At 44.7% G+C, this 17,944-nt stretch overlaps 1 protein-coding gene across 1 annotated transcript in view; it reads left to right on the forward strand.

Moving 5' to 3' along the window:
* The window catches only part of DDAH2 (DDAH family member 2, ADMA-independent), a 54,870-nt gene that overhangs the window by 24,511 nt on the left and 12,415 nt on the right, over window positions 1–17,944 (forward strand). Inside the window, exons 3-4 of the mRNA XM_034421547.3 lie at window positions 12,917–13,016; window positions 15,537–15,610. Coding sequence (XP_034277438.1) covers window positions 12,917–13,016; window positions 15,537–15,610 — 174 coding nt within the window. The remainder of the gene's footprint in view (window positions 1–12,916; window positions 13,017–15,536; window positions 15,611–17,944) is intronic.

The raw sequence follows: 17,944 nt of genomic DNA on the forward strand, positions 1-17,944 counted from the left end.
AGGGTTGTTGTAACTCTGAACGTCACTAAATGAACTGTTGTAAGCTGAGGACTATCTGTAGTCAGGAGCCACTGCGATAGAGCGGTGATGAAAGCACTTATTCTGTTGCCTTATTCTCGTAGAGTTCTGCTTTTACAGGAAGACAGTGTTTAGTTTGGGGGGGTTTCTCCATTGTGTGCCCTCCAAATGTTTCAGACAAGATAGAAAAATCTCATTGAAATCAAGCTGAGCTCCTGGTGGTTTCATGGGCATCCCATCTGGTTCACTTGGCATCCACAGATGAGCATCCTGCCTTTGCTTTCTTCCCCATTTAGAGTAGAATAGAATAACAGAGTTGGAAGGGACCTTGGAGGTCTTCTAGTTCAACCCCGTGCTTAGGCAGGAAACGCTATATCATTTCAGACAAATGGTTATCCAATCTCTTCTTAAAAACCTCCAGTGTTGGAGCATTTACAACTTCTGGAGGCAAGTTGTTCCACTGGTTTTTTTGTTCTAACTGTCAGGAAATTTCTCCTTATTTCTAAATTGGTTCTCTCCTTGATTAGTTTCTATCCATTGCTTCTTGTCCTACCCTCAGGTGCTTTGGAGAATAGTTTGACTCCCTCTTCTTTGTGGCAACCCCTGAGATATTGGAACACTGCTATCACGTCTCCCCTAGTCCTTCTCTTCATTAAACTAGACATACCCAGTTCCAGCAACCGTTCTTCATATGTTTTAGCCTCCAGTCCCCTAATCAATGTTGTTGCTCTTCTCTGCCCTCTTTCTAGAATCCTGGCATTCTTTGCTTGCCTTCCACAAAATTTCAGAGTCACCCTTGCTTAGCTTTCTGAGTACCCAAGTAGGAGAAGTGTGGTAGCCGGGAGGACCTCTCTTGTATAGCATATTTCACACTTTATACCATGTGAATGCACCTACACGCCTTTCCTGTTTCTTTGTATGTCTCTTGTTCCCCGAAGGGAAGCTGTGCAATTGGACAACATTTCTTGTATTCTGATTCAGGGGTAGAACAGACAAGAGGGTAGTGGTACTGCCAACTTGGTGGATGCTTTAGATGGGCATCTTACCGGAGGTTTTCAAAAATAGATTGGACAGCCATTTGACTTAGAATGGGGGGCGTTTGACCAGGGGGGCGTTTGCCCAGGTTTCCCATCCCCAGTTGCGCCCCTATTTGGACCACAGTTACTCATGCGCTAGTCACCTCCCGTATTGACTACTGCAATGCTCTCTACTTGGGGCTGCCGTTGAAGACCACTCGGAGGCTTCAGCTGGTACAGAATGCGGCCGCGCGGGTTGTGATGGGAGGATCCTGATACTCCCATGTTATACCTCTCCTGCGCGACTTGCATTGGTTGCCGGTTGCCCTCCGGGTGAGATTCAAGGTGCTGGTGATGATCTATAAAGCCCTACATGGCTTAGGCCCAGTATATTTGTCGGACCATCTGCAACCAGCAACAGCTTCCGATCGCTCGGTGCGTTCTCACAGGGAGGGCCTACTCAGGGTGCCGTCGGCTAGACAATGTCGGCTGGCGGCCCCCAGAGGTAGAGCTTTCTCTGTGGGCACGCCCACCCTTTGGAATCAACTCCCCCTGGGGCTTCGGTTGGCCCCTGACCTTAGCACATTCCGCCGCGAACTAAAGACATGGCTGTTTAAATTGCCCAGCCTGGACTGATGGGGTTTTGATTATTTTAATGAGTTTTAACATACGTTTAATTTGTATTTTAATATGTTTTTATCTGGTTTGATTTTAATTGTTGTGAGCCGTCCTGAGTCCTATGGAGATAGGGCGGCCTACAAATCAAATTAAATAAATAAAACAAATAAATAAACCTAGACTTAGAATAACTGTATTGTCACTTTGAATGTACACTAACCGGCATACATTAAAATGGAATTTCGTTGCATATGGCTCTCAAAGGGTCTCCACCCCTAATAACACTGAAGGGACATAATAATAATAGAATAGGTAGAATTAGTGGGACATAATAGTAGAGTCAGAAGAATTGATTTGACTTGCTGTTTTGCTTCTGTAAGAATTGCTTTGCTAAGAATTGGAATTGCCTCTGCCATTTGCTTCTACTATCTTCTGCTATCTTGTTTTTCGTACAACTCCGTGCCTGGTGGATATCTCAAGAAGCGGGGTATATCATGGTTTGGCAGTGTTACATCAGGCAAATACCTGTGTTGCTAAGCACCCAGCCCCTCTGTTCCTTGCTGCATTGTTAAAGGAAAGCATGGGCCAAGGGGCCAGAATTGGGTACTAAGCTGATGCCTCTGAAGGTATAAAAGGACGCCGTACCTTCCCTAAGGTGTGGCCTTTCACTGCATGCTCTTTGTCTGTATGTTGTGGTATGGTCTACCCAGCTCTTCTTTGTACAAATAAAAGCTGATATTTTTTCCAAGCCTCTTCTTGGGTCTCTCTCTTTGGCATTTTGGTGACCCAAGTACATTTTGGGACCTTACCAGTGGTGGGTTGCTCCCGGTTCGGCCCGGTTCGGCTGAGCCAGTAGCGGTGACTCTATTACGTCACCAAACTGGTTCTCTTTCTTCAGGAGCTGGGCCCTCCTGCCCGCCCTCGCGTTATTCCGACCTTATATTTCTTCTTTTTTCGCCCAGCTGAGAGGTGCGGCAGAGCGGATTGCCGCACCTCAGCTGGGCAGATTCTCAACGCACTTGCGCAAAGCGAAATGTGCGACCGAAGAGGTGATCGCGCGCGAAGCGCACGCACAAAGAAAACTACTAGTAAAGCCGGTTAGAACCCACCCCTGGACCTTACAATACACCTCATAAACATGACAAAATAAATAAATACAAAATAAACGCCTATACCCACATGACATAGAGAAACAACACTGGGATGGTATAAGGCTCCTGCCTTGAGCGTGGGGTTGGACTAGAAGACCTTCGAGGTCTCTTTCAGCCCTATGATTCTATGGTTTAGTCTACTCCAAGGATATTACCGAGGATTGTTGGTATGTGTGTGTGTGTTTTACCAACCAGTGTAACCACTGATAATTTTATCCTACTAGTTTGGCCTTTGAGAGATGTAGGCTGGAAATCTGGAGAGAACCACCTTGGAGAAGGTTGAACTAGCTGACGGTGTTAGTAGAAGGTCCCATCTGTTCTGCTGCAGGAGACTCTGGGATTAATTGCACCCTTGTGTTTCTACAGTGCAGTTTGGTTGCCTTGGCAATTGGGATCCTGTCTCACCCTCCCTTCCCGGCCCATCCTCCTCCTCCTCCTCCTCCTCCAGTGTCGCTTATAGGTGTCTGCTGATGCCCAACCCACCAAGATACATCTCACAAGTTCCGTATCTTCCTTGTCTCTTAAAGCTGAGGGCCACAGAGGAGTGGATTTGGTCTGAAAGGAAAAGGAATTTCTTTTTACAGCTGTAGATACATAGTGGGAAACCTTAGTACCATTTTCTCCTTCAGTAGAAGCTCTGTGTGAAGAGCTCCGAAGCGGGCACCACTTCATACGAGAAACGTAATTGCTTGTAAACATTCCGCTTCCTTTTGTTCTCTAAATGGCTTTTCAGGTTGAACAGCCCTAACCAGGCACAGAATAAAATGCCTTTCTCTTTTAGCAAGAAGCATTTCTTGAAAACGCTTCTGAATCTCATGTCAAAACCAAAATGTCAACATGGTCCTATAAGCTCATTTTAGAAAAAATTATAGTTGCCAATCCATCCAGCCATCTGGTTTCCTGTCAATCAATCCATCCCTCTATCTCAGTGATTCTCAACTTTAGCCACTTTTAAGATATGTGGGCTTGAACTCCCAGAATCCCTCAGACAGCATGGGGAATTCTGGGAGTTGAAGTCTACATATCTTCAAGTTGCCAAGATTAAGAAACAGTGCTTTAGCTGGACATCAAGCTGGACATCTATCCAGCTGTCTACTGCTTCCATTAGTCCTACCATCTACAATATCTTCCAGTTGGAATCCTAGCTGATTTGGCCACTTTATGCATACAGGTAGTCTCCAACTTACAACAGTTCGCTTAGTGACTGAAAAAAATGACTTATGACCATTTTTCATACTTAGGACCATTGCAGCATCCCCATGCTTTCCCACGTGATTTATATACGGATGCTTGACAACTGACTCACATTTGTGACGGTTACAGTGTCCTGGGGTCATGTGAGCATCTTTTGGCAATCTTCTGACCAGCAAAGTCAATGGAGAAACCAGATTCATTTAACAAATGTGATGAGAAAAGTCGTAAAATAGGGCAAAACAAATTAACAAATTTCTCACTTAACGACATAAATGTTGGGCTCAATTGTGGTCGTAACTTGAGGACTACCTGTACATAATCATATCCGGGAAGAGGATAGGTGTGTGTCATCATTTGTACATCCAGAGTGATGTAAAGCAGAATGCTGTGGGTATCAGGGTTCCAAGTAATACATCCATAGCAAAGAGAACTCCGAGGCAGGCAAATTCCTCAAAGAACAATTTATTAGGACATAATTTTCAGTTTTTTCAATTTAATTCAATTTATATGCCGCCCCTCTCCAAAGACTCAGGGCGGCTCACAATACGTTTAAAATCCTAATAAAAAACATTTAAAAATTAAAAACATTAAAACTCATTCATATCATTCATGGCCGGATCTCGCCATATTGTAAGAGCGAGATCAACGGCCCCAGGCCTGCCAGAAAAACCAGGTCTTCACTACTTTTCGGAAGGCCAATAGGGTGGGGATGGTCCGGACCTCAGGAGGTTATTGGTTCCAGAGAGTTGGGGCAGCCACAGAGAAGGCCCTCCCCTGCGGGCCTGCCAGCCAGCATTGTTTAGCTGACGGGACCCGGAGGAGACCAACTCTGTGGGATCTTACTGGTCGCTGGGAGCTATGCGGTAGAAGGCGGTCTCGAAGATATAACATAACATATTGGCACAAGCTGGTGAAAACCAACTCTGAATATTCCCGTGGTTTTCACCTGATTAAAAGTGAAAGTTTGTCCCTTTCTCAAAACAATCAGTCACATGGTCCAATCAGGATACTGTCCAGTTGCTAGGTGACTTCAGTCCCCTTCTTCCGAGCACCTGCAGGAATGTCCTTGGCTCCCACGAGAAAGAGTTTCGTTTTGACTACAACACCCCAACTATCTCTAGTCCCCCCCCCATCCCTCTTCTTTGGTGTGTCAGCACTGAAGTCTCAAAATGGCCTCAGTCAGGCCAACTTCAGGGTTGACGGTGGGATTTCAAGATTGCAAGTCCTCTTGAAACAGGCTGTCCCTATTCTAAAAGTCTCCCATCTTTTGGGGAGAGCAATATTATTGGAGCTTGTCCTGAGGAGTCCCACACAAAAACCATCAGGAGAAACCTGTCCATTCCTCAAATAGGAGGTCGGTTAAGCATGGCTGGAGGAAAAGAACCACTTCGAGAAGCAAGTGGCAACTTTCTTTCCTGCCCTAACTTCCCCCACCCCCCCAGGCTTCATCCAGGGATGGGCTCAGGGGTGAAATCCAGCAGGTTCTGACAGATTCTGGAGAACCGGTAGTGGAAATTTTGAGTAGTTCAGAGAACCGGTAAATACCACCTCTGGCTGGTCCCAGAGTGGGGTGGAAATGGTGAGATTTTGCAATATCCTTCCCCCAGGAGTGGGGAGGGAATGGGGATTTTGCAGTATCCTTCCCCTGGAGTGGGGTGGGAATGGAGATTTTGCAGTATCCTTCCCCTGCCACGCCCATCAAGCCACACCATGCCACGCCCACAGAACCGGTAGTAAAAAAATTTGGATTTCACCACTGGGTAGGCCCCTGGGGGTTCAGCAGGGTTTGGGCGATCCTCTAGGCAAGAATTGTCGGGGTTCAGCGAACTCCCAAATGCCACCCCTGACCCGCCCCTCCCCTCCCACCCCTTCCAGGAGTCTCCACACGGCCTGTTCATCATTCCAGGTAAGTAGGGGCTGCACGGAGGGTCTGGGAGGGCAAAAACAGGCCTACTGGAGGTTCCAGAAGTCCGGAGGGCCTCCGGACCCCAGGGGAAGCAGGGACTCAGAGCGGCTTACAATGCGTTAAGCAGTAGCCTTCATACTTTTGTATATACCTGCTTAGTAGGGCTTTCAGGCCCCCCTAAGCGGTGTTCTTTTTTATACAAAGTTAGTTTATTGCCCCCACAATCCGGGTCCTCATTTTACCTACCTCGGAAGGATGGAAGGCTGAGTCAACCTTGAGCCTGGTGAGATTTGAACTCGCAGTAATTGCAGGCAGCTGGCAGCTAAGTGCTACTTAACAGCACTTTAGTCTGCTGCACCACCAAGGCTCTATATTATGTTACATTTATGTACAGTTACTTATGTTACATTTCAGGAAAGAAAAGTGGGATACTTGGTTGGATACTTCCTTGGATATTTTGATTTGATTTGATTTATTATTTATGGTACTATTTCTGTAGCTGCCCATCTCAACCAATAGCTGTGGTTGGCTTAGGGTTCCAAAAAACCCATAAAAAACAATTTAAAACCACAAGAACATTTAAAACAATGAAAAACATCCGAAATAATGCAAGCAGCCAAGAGAATTAACTAGCGAATAGTAAAGCCAAGAAATGGGACTTCAGGTACCCAGCCAAGTTTTTTTTAAAAGCTTTGCGAAAGGCCAGCAGGGTTGAGGATTTGCAGCTTTTCCTTTTCCATTTTGGTTTAAGATTCACTTAATCGTTACACAACCTTAAAAGCAGCGATATGCCCAGAGGAATGCCAGCTGCTGGATCAATGCCCATAAGCATTGTGTAGAGTGCGGTGCCCCTCCTGCAAAGCAGGGAAATGGGTTTAAGTGCAGTATGGTTGGACCAATGAAGACGCTTTCCCTGCATCCCAGATTTCACAAATCTAGTTTCCCAGATTGCATATGTAGAATTGCTTGAAAAATGCATGTGTGTCATGTCTGGGTCTACATTGGATATACTTACAGAGAACTTATTATCCTTTTGGGTAGTAGGTCCCAGAGTTGATTTATTCTTTTGGGAGGGGGATATCTTTAATTTTGTTACTGATTTTTTTTTTGCATTTCTGTCTGCCGTGATCAATAGATTCTCAATTAAGTATAAGTATAATTTTATTTCTATACTGCCCTTCTCTCGAAGGACTCAGGGCGGTGTACAGCCTATTTAAAAATACAAGACAAACATCAATTAAAAATTTAAAATTATTAAATAAATTCGGCTCAATTTAAAAACCCAGAAATTTAAAATACCCCAATTTAAAATTATCATGTTGATAGCCCGGCCAGGGTCTTCAGTGCACAGTGAAATGCAGCTCGCGCAGGAGGGGTGTCACATGGGCACAACGAGTTGCGCCCATAACCACCCGCGCGGCCGCATTCTGGACCAGTTGGAGCCTCCGAGTGCTCTTCAAGGGGAGCCCCATGTAGTGGGTCTGTATTGGAGATCCAAAATGCCTGGATGTTTACAACTGCGTGATTGAAACCCCACCTCCACATTGATGTATACACAAAAGGAGGCTGGACTTTGATCACACCGTTGTGAACCCCATCTTGATTTTTTGCAAATGGCAATAAATGTGTCCCGTTTGCTGAGCGCTCGAAGAAGTGGGAGGGGATGACGACACACAACTATCAGAACTTGGAATCTGGGCTCAAAGTACCCCCCCCCAAGTAGGTCTGTTGGAACTTCAAAGGATTGTAAGTCAAGGACTATATGTATAGCAGTGCTTCTCAGCCCTTGGCAACTTGAAGATGTGTGGACTTCGACTCCCAGAATTCCCTAGCCAGCCCCAGCTAGCCATGCTGGCTGTGGAATTCTGGGAGTTGAAGTCCACACATGTTAAGTTGCCAAGTGTTATGGCCCGCCAGCGGCCTGCGTGGATTGTTGCTGATCCCGACGACGAGAAGGCTGGTGTGGTGCTGCGCCAGCAGCCTGTGCAACCGGCGCTTGAATCGGACAGCGAGGAGGCTGAAGAAGATGTGGTGCCAGAGGCGGGGATTCAGTCAGGGCCTTCAGAACCTCCAGAGGCTCCCTTAAGTGAAGAGGATGAAGAGGAGGAGCCTCTTCACAATGCACGGGCACGCAGAACTGCCAAAAGGCAGGAGTGGTTCCTCAGGAGGAGATCTCCTCAAGAGTAAGGCTTGGGGCTAATTGGCCACGCCCTTAGCCTATTTAAGAAAGAATGCAGCTTGTAACAAGCTGCAGGAAACAACTTTAGTTCGCTAATCATCGCGTTGAGATGTCTCTGCAACGTTGCTTCTGGGCTTTCTGCCAACTCCAGTAAGACTCTGACTAGCTTAACTGTGGAATTCTGGCAGGCTGTTAAGAACGCTTATTAACAGCCGGCATTTGCTAAAACTGCGTTATTTGAGTAAACTAAGTTTTGTTCAGAGTTTGTTTGTGCTGTGTTCTTTGGGATCCGTAGCGGGGGCAGAACACCAAGCCTGAGAAATAGGAATCGTGGGAGTGTTTGTAGAGCCAGAATGGTAGGGCCCAACTTATTGTGGGTCCAAGCTTCCATTCTGGGTCCCTTGCAACTCTGGAAAGGTGTGTGTGTGTTTTAAAACAAACGCTCATTTTAAAATATTCTTTGAAAACTGAAATTTCCTGAACTGTTAAGCATAACGGGTTGAAACAAAAGGAAGGCCACGTTTGCAGCAAAGGAAACTCACTGATGTTGTCAAAAGCAGAAGCGCACCCGATCTATGAAAATTAAATTAAAAAGTGCTTATGTGGGGGAGAAAGAGATGAGTCATTGATAAAATTAGAACAGCCCCGGCATCTCTGTGGCATGAAGATGCAACAAAAGAATAATGGATCGAGTTAAAGGTCATTCATGTGATCACATATTTTTTTCTTCTTAGAGGCGGATTGGAACTTCCAAGTTCATGCACTGTATATATCTATATATAGAGAAGGGCTTAGAAAAACGGCATCGGAAAATCACACAAGATTCTAGCATTCTTGCCTTATTCAGGGACGAGATTCGGTCTGGAATGGGATATTATTTGGAAGGGAGGGAGAAAAGCGTCTTCTCCGTCAATGGTTTGAATCACCAGTAGGCTGTTTCATCAGAAAGGCTATCAGTAGGACAGGGATGTCGAACTTGATTTCATTGAGGGCCGCATTAGGGTTGTATTTGATCTCAGGGGGCTGGGGTGGGCGTGGCCAGGGTGGGTGTGGCCAGCTTGACAGCACTCATGTCGGGGGGTGCCTGTGGCAGCCTGAGCGCTCTGCCAGCGAAAATGGGCTCCCGAGCTCCGTTTTCAGCTCCGACAGCCTCCTGCAACCCTCTGGCAGTGAAAACTCGGCCCTCCCGAGCTCCGTTTTCACTGGCAGAGGCACCGTGGGCTGGTCCTTCACTGTTTCCATGGCGGCCCCGTGGGCCAGATCTAAGCACCCGTGGGACTTGAGTTTGACACCCATGCATTAGGAATTCTGGGGAGAGAACAGGAGAGAATATGGTCCATTCTTCCTTTCTTTTGAGGCTGTCTCAACATCTCCAGAAAACATATGGTCATAAAAGGCCATTTGCTTTTTCCTTCAGAGCACTAACTGATGCTTTAGCAAACTGACTGAAAACTGCACTTTTATGAAGGAGTAGCAACCTCAGGGGTTAACATATGTAGGGATAAGTGGACCGTTTGAGGTGTCTTCCTTCTCTCTTTATTCAACTCTGCATAATATATTCTCTGAAGTGCCCAGTTCACTTTCATTATTTATATCATTTAGGGTTGGGTTATGAAAACATTCCAGCCCTTACGTAACTTCTAGGCCCGTGAATAAAAGTTGTATGTTTTCCCCAATATGGAAATATGAAGAGCCGGTTTGGACTAGTGGTTAAAGCACGAGGCTAGAAAGCAGGTGACCGTGAGTTCAACTCCCGCCTTAGCTATGAAAACCAGCTGGGTGACCTTGGGCCAGTCACCCTCTCTCAGCCCAATTCACCTCAGAGGTGGGGAACATGGGAGGGGGAAGGAGCAATGTACATGTTTGCTGTCTTGAGTTTTTTATAAAATAAAAAAGGTGGGATAATATAAATGAAAAATAAAAATAAAAAAAATGGAAAGTTCCACCTTTCTTGGAAAGTACTGTTTCTTCAATATGTGGAGAACACATCTGGGGAACCAGATGTTGTTCAGTACTAATTCCTCTGTGTCACGTTCAGCATGGCTAGTGGCAAAGAATAATGAGAGTTGTAGTTCAGTCAGATCTGGAGGACTACAAATTCCCCATTCCTGTCCTAACCCTTTTCTCTTCTTCACCCTCCGGATGGAAATAAACAATATACAATGGCATTAATTCTTTTCCATTCTCTCTTGTCTCATTTGTTCCCTATTGTTCTTCAGGTTATTCTATATGAGTGATGTACGCTTTGTAGAAATGTTAAAATGTAGTATCTTTGGGATGGTGATTACTGATTCTTCGCTTGTACCCTTATCTTCCTGCTACGGTTATCAACAAACATAATACAGGTAGTCCTCGACTTGCAACAGTTCATTTAGTGACCGTTCGAAGTTACAACATCACTGAGAAAAGTGATTTATGTCCGTCTTTCACACTTAACGACCTTTTCAGCATCCCCATGGTCATGTGATCAAAATTCAGACACTTGGCAATTGATGATGGTCATAGCGTCCTGGGATCATTTGATCACCTTTTGCGACTATCCGAAAAGCAAAGTCAATGGGGAAGCCAGATTCATTTAGCAACTGCACAATTGTACAAGTGCAGCGAGGCAAGAAAGGTCATAAAATGGGGCAAAACTCATTTAACAAATGTCTCACTTAGCAACAGAAAGTTTTGGCTCAATTGTGGTCGTAAATCAAGGATTACCTGTAGTGATTGCTGACTTCTAGAAATCTAATAAGGGATGTGGATTCTAATTCAAATTAAATTGGAGCTGAGATACCTGCTAGATCTCTCCACATGGCACAGTCCATGTCACGATCTACTTAATGTATAAAAAAAGAACGTGGATGAGGCTCTGTGAGGACAAATTCTTAAATGTGGTGGCTATTTGGGGTATTTTTCCTTGACATAGACTCAGAGGAAGTCTGATAAATAGTAGTATCTGATTAATATAGTATCTGTATGCTACTAAAACTCTTCATTGTTAGTATGCAACCTGTCAAGTTTCGTGGTCGTCTCGAATAAAATGCATTTCAAACAAAATCTTTGAAGAAAAAATTCCTATTTATTGAGCACGACATCCTAACATGACTCCAAATGAAGCCAACACTGACTTCCTGACCCCAAACCTTCCCTTTCCGTTCCCCAATTCTCAGCGTCCCATTGGCCTTCTTCCAAATCACTCTCCCCATATCTAGTACTTCAGCTCCCAGGAATGTCCCCCCTCCCATCTCATCTCCTAGGGGACATTATCTTCAGGGAAAATAAGTAGGTGAGAAGTCAAGCGTCCTCTTGCCAGCTGCCCCCTCTTCTCCTTCTTATGTCAGCACTAGAGTAAATGCAGGTTGAAGTGCTGACAACCATTGATTAGCTGAAATGGTACATCATAATATAACAATTTTTGAATCATAGGACCTCAGATCTGGTAATTGTAAACATACACAAAGAACTCATTACTCCTGTGGAATTGAAATTTTGAAGATCTTCAGACCAATTGTATTGACATAGTTGTGGCTGCCACTGTCAGCCGTGGTCATATTATTGGGGTCTATGACAATTCCCCACCGCCAACTCGCTACAACCAACTCACCACGGCCAACTTGCCACCGCCAATTCACCACCGCCAACTCACCACAGCCAATGCCATGGGACAATTGCAGGACAAGAGTTAGACTAATATCAAAGAAATGGTGGAATAGAATCATTAAAGAAAGAATACAAAAGGAGGGACAGAATGAAATGTGAATGACAAAAATTAAAATATTTTAAATTTATTTTAAATAATTAAATAGAATTGTTAAATTGTCTCATGGTGAGTTGTCCTACAGCAAGTTGGCCGTGGTGAGTTATCCCGTGGTGAGTTGGCCATGGCGAGTTGGCTGTGGCAAGTTGTCCCATTCCGCGTTATTATGATTTCTGACACTCCCTGCCAGCTTCCCATGAACGAGTCAATTATAGTTTGCCACTATAATTTTTCCATCATGCTGCACTGTCTTTCTCTCAAGGGATGACCCAATGTTCTGTCCCCCTTCCCCACACAGGCAAACACACAACCAGGCACGCCTGCCAAGATTTTATTAAGCAATCAGACTAGAAACCCTTGCAGATAAGAGTTTTGGCAGTAAACTGCGAAATGCCTGCCAAGTCAGTTTTCACTCACAGTAAGCAAGAGAGAGTTTATCCTCAGTCCAATTCAGTAGCAAAAAGTAATCCACGAACCAAGAGTTCGCCAAGGTCCAATCCAAATATGCACAAGCCAGATTTCAGGTAACGCGATGTGACTCTCAGGTTTTTAACTTTGACCGTCACAAAGCCTGAAGAGCAATCACACCCACTTTTATTCCTTGTGGGGTGTGGTTCAGTGACTCAGCTCAATATCTGGCCCTCCCACGGCTCTTTTGTTGCTGCGCACACTTCTCCCTCCGATGCTGCCTGGGATCAAGTCAGGATTCATCATCCTCGCTCCCTATCTGTTGTTGTTCCGATATGCTTTCCTCCTGGCATATCCCAGGCTGTTCCTCTTGGCCTTCGGATGGAACCTGAGGCATTGCCAGAGAGGAGGGTCCTGGAGAGGGAGGCCTTATTAGTTCCTCCCCATCACCTTCTGAGTCCTCTTCCTCTGTTAGGACAGGCTCGGGAGTCGGGGTCACAACACCCAATGGGCCTTTGGTTGTCTAGTAATAACTAAGGTGCAAGAAGCCATTTGATGGACACCTCTGTTGAATCTTGTCTGAAGAATGAGAAATTAAAGGTTGAGGTTAAGTGCTCCAGCCATAACAGGTGTCTCTATGTTTCTCTCCTCCTCCCCATTTCCTGTCTGTCATTTTTACAGATCAGCTGTGTCAAAAAGGTCTTGGAGGAGCTAAAACTCCGTGTCGTGGAAGTTACAGATGAGGGAGCCACCCTGGATGGAAGCGATGTGCTCTTTACAGGTGAGTTGGCCCACCATTACTGTGCTCTTTATCCTATAACCGTGATGGCGAACCTATGGCACACGTGCCAGAAGTGGCACGCAGCACCCTCTCTGTGGGCATGCGAGCCGTCGCCCTAGTTCAGCTCTGCTGTGCATGCGCGCACGCCTCCCGCTGGCCAGCTGGTCTTCGGGTCTCTGCCGCGCATGTGCGGGGGCAGAACACGTGGGGGGGCTGCGCGTGCATGCGGGGGGTCAGGGCGCATGCGTGGGTCGCATGCATGGGGCAAAGCATGAGCAGGGGCCGCGCATTGCATTTTGGGGGTCCGTGCGTGCGTGCTTTGGGCACTCGGTCCCGAAAAGATTAGCCATCACTGCCCTATACCATTCCAGACAAATGACAGCCAGTGATGAAAGATCTGATGATGCTGCAGAGCCCAAAATAGATTGATATTTTAAAGCAGAACTGAGCAATTATTTCAGATTCAGAAGTTGCCTTTTGTTTTTGGGGAAAAGTTATTCATTATTTATTCATTCATTCAGTTGATGAGCTTTATTTCATTTCATAGAATGCGGTGAGTCATTCAAATCTGGTAATTTCTGGGATTTCTTGATGTTCTCTGAACTGAACGATTTTCTTCCAGATGTTTCATTACCAGGTTTGGTAACACCATCAGTGCAATGTTAATGAAGCATTTGCAGGAAAACAACCAGAGAACATCAAGGTGCCAGCAGTTTAATCCAGAGCTGCATATATATTCTCAACTATTGAAATTTGATAATGTACCGTATTTTTTGGAATATAAGACGCACCTTCCCCCCCCCCCAAAGTGGGTGAAAATTTTGGTGCATCTTATAGACTGAATATGGACATTCTTGGCCTTCCGAACCCTCTGCGCCAGTGGTGGGTTGCCCCCGGTTCACACTGGTAGTAAAACTGGCAGGAGGCCCCGCCCACCGACCCCCAACGTCACCAAAACACTTCTGTGCACGGCCCCGCTGTGAACCTGTAGTAAAGGTAAGTAGAACCCACTCCTGCTCCGTGTGTCCCAATTTTGCCCTCCCCAGCCCCCAGAAGGACTCTGTAGTGCTCCGCACGGCCCGTTTTCCCCAAAAACGGGCCAAAAACAGACCTGTTTTGGGGCTTCCAAGCTCTCCATGTATCGCCTTTTTGCCCTCCCCGGCCCCCAGAAGCACTCTGCAGGCCAAAAACAGGTGTGTTTTTGGTGAAAACGGGCAATGTGAAGCACTGCAGAGTACTTCCGGGGGATTGGGAGGGCGAAAACGCGATAATGCGGAGGCCAAAAAATATCTTTTTTGTTTTCCTCCTGTAAATTTAGGTGCATCTTATAGCCTGGTGTGTCTTATAGTCCAAAAAATACGGTATATGGACAGGGTCAAGCTTGCCTAGGTTTTTTTTTTATTTTATTTTAAGGTTGGACAGGTAGCTCTTAAAAATGTTAAACTGCATTAGTTTTTCTGGGTTTCCTTCCTAAAAAAAGATGGGAACTAACACTATTGAATTTTAATAGTGTAAGAAAGCATTTCAGAGAACACGAAAAAGAGGGCTGGAGGCCACCTGAAACCATGGGGCTGCAAATTAACTCACCCTACTATTAACAGCTGAGTGATCTTGGGCCAGTCATTTTCTCTCAACCCTAAGAAGGGGGCAATGGCAAACCGCTTTTGAAAATCTTTGCCAAGAAAACTGCAGGGACTGGTCCTAGCAGTCTCTAAGAATCAGACGTGATTGAACAGAAGGAAAAAAATATCACATCAACAGCATGTTTTAGGAGTGAACTTGTTCAAAGGCAGTCCTCTTTCTTATATAGGACCATCCTACCTGTTAAGACTTTTCTAGTGAAATGTAATGCTTAGTTTTGGTCAGATTTGAGCTGCACAGGTAGTTCTCGACTTACAACGGTGAAAAAAGTGACTAACAGCCGTTTTACACAGTTAACAACCCTTTGTAGCATCCGCATCAGTGGTGGAATTCAATTTTTTTTACTACCGGTTCTGTGGGCGTGGCTTGGTGGGCACGGTGTGGCTTGGTGGATGTGGCAGGGAAGGATACTGCAAAATTTCCATTCCCACCCCACTTCAGGGGAAGGATACTGCAAAATCACCATTCTCTCCCCACTCCAGGGAAAGGATACTGCAAAATCTTCATTCCTACCCCGCTCCAGGGAAAGGATACTGCAAAATCCCCATTCCCACCCCACTCTGGGGCCAGCCAGAGGTGGTATTTACTCAAAATTTCCACTACCAGTTCTCCAGAACCTGTCAGAACTTGCTGGATTTCACCCCCGATCCCCATGATTATATGATCAAAATTCAGATGCTTGGCAACTGGTTCACACTTATGACCATTGCTGTGTCCCAAGGTCATGGGGCAAAACTCAACAAATATCTCACTTAGCAAGAGAAATTTTGGCCTCAGTTGTGGACATAAGTCGAGGACTGCCTGGAGGCTTCTCCAGTCTGGGGAGAGCTTCTTAAGTGCCATTCATCCTGTTCTCCACCTTTCTTTTCTCTTCCACAGGTAGAGAGTTCTTCGTGGGTATTTCCAAATGGACCAATCATAGAGGAGCAGAGATGGTAGCTGATGCTTTTAGAGTGAGTTGACTTTCTTAGAATGGGCCATCCACATAACCCAAAGATATATTTATATATGGATGCTGGTATACCCTGGATACTGTTCTCGGTTTTGCTTCTCCCGTAATCTATATTCTATATGGAACAGTGTCGATTTTGAGAGTGTCAGGGGAAAAACCTGATTATGAGCATAGTTGTTCTTAATAACAATTGAACAGACAGCACACCACAAAAGCCTCAATTTTAGGATTCAGAGGTTTATTAGAATTTAAAGCCTAGAAAACATAAACCACTTATATTAATTGCATTGCAATGAGGGTCAATCGGACAAGCAGTCAAAAGGGATGGCTTGAGGCCGATTGGCAATTTCCCCATTATTCAACATTTCATTATATATCTTAAAACCACAAAATCACATGACTTTCAGGATTCTGCCAGCTTGTCCTAGCAACAGGGCTAGTTGTCCATTCCTCCAACCTAAATGCTACAACATGGTTATTTTCCACATGTACTTTTTTCCCCCAAGAAGTTTTTGTTTTTATTTCTCATAAACATATTTAAATGTACAATCTTTTATCCATCGTTTCCCATTCATTTTATCTTTTAACTTTCATTTTTAGTTGTTTGGGACTGCTCTTTTACCATTTATTCCCCCTTTATTTTACCACAACTTTTCCACTTCTCCTCCCCTTCTCTTCCTTCCTCCATCTCTTCCTCCTTTCTTCGTTCTTCCTCTCCTTTAAGTGCACACTTCCTCTTTGCCCACAACATTTTGCAAGCTAAGCAACTGCCAGTGTTGCAAAGGACCATTTTGACATACTTAAAGGTCACAAGTTCAGCACCCAGATTAACACTGATTTTATTTCAGACTCTTCAGTCCTTAATATACATAATAGTGCAGGTAAGTAGGCCTTTATTAAAAAACAAAGGTATACATAAAAAAAAAATTCCCTTACAAGAGAATAGCATGATGTAGAAACAATAATGATAGTAAAAACATTATATTATATTATATTATCGGCCAAACAATGTCGACTGGCGGCCCCCAGGGGGAGAGCCTTCTCTGTGGGGGCACCCGCCATCTGGAACGAGCTCCCCCTGGAGATACAGAGGATCCCGGACCTGCACGCTTTCCGCCGTGCCATCAAAACATTTCTTTTCCAGCAGGCCGGCCTGGCCTAACCTCTCTTTTAAACTTTTTTAAAATTTTGAAATTCTTCAATTTTAAATTTGTCTTATGAAGTTGGGGTGTTTTAAATTTCATTTTCCGGGCCAATTATTTAATTGCATTTTAATGGTTTTTTAACATTTGTATTATATGTATTTTATTTGGCTGTTCACCGCCCTGAGTCCTTCGGGAGTAGGGTGGTATACAATACATAATAATAATAATAATAATAATAATAATAATAATAATAATAATAATAACAACAACAACAACAACAACAACAACAACAACAACAACAACAACAACAACAACAACAACAACAATAATAATATCTCAAAGATAACCAAAAGATACTTTCTTGGTTTTTTCCCCTTGAAAACGTTTCGCTTCTCATCCAAAAAACTTCTTCGGTTCTTGTATGAGAAGTGAAATGTTTTTTTTAAAAAAAAAAACACAAGAAACTTCAGTTGCCTCTTGGAAAGCACCTTTGAGACAACCGTGACATACATAACTTTTCCAAACTGGGATTTTTTTCCATTTTAGGGGGAATTTCCTCCCCCTCCCACAAAGAGCTCCTGTGAAGATGCTCGCGGTAGGGGATTCCAAAACATGTTTTAAGCAGCCTTTCTCAACCCAATAACCCATTGCAGAGTTCAGTGCTCTTTAACCCAACCCAGTTAATTGAGAATAATAGGGATGATAGTCCAAAATGGGTGGCAGGCAGGTGGCAAATACCTCACAAGGACTGCAAAACTCAGTGTTTGCTGTTAGCTTTGAATGCTTTAAAATGGAGAACTTCAGGAATACAATCCAGTGTATACAGCTAGACAATGATGATGTCTGTTTCCATCTGTGTTTCCATCCCCCAAAGAATGGGGTTCCCAATTCACCCTCTAGAACACAGCCTTGGTGGCTTAAATATATGTGGACTTCAACTCCCAGAATTCCCCTCTAGAATAGTGTTTCATAGCATTGGCGGCTTAAGGATGTGTGGACTTCATTTCCCAGAATTCTTTCGCCAGCCATGAGGAAACACTGCTCTAGAACGTCATCCTCATCAGAGATATGCTATATGATTCACATGTGAAGGATTTCTGGTCTGAAACAGATGCTGTGGGTCCAGAGTTCCCTGAAAGTGCTCCAGCCTTACCCAAAGTGATCATCACCTTCATTTAACAACCCCATAA

This window comes from Pantherophis guttatus, chromosome 2 (genome assembly GCF_059756535.1).
Source record: "Pantherophis guttatus breed Tessera chromosome 2, ASM5975653v1, whole genome shotgun sequence".
Lineage (NCBI taxonomy): Eukaryota > Metazoa > Chordata > Lepidosauria > Squamata > Colubridae > Pantherophis > Pantherophis guttatus.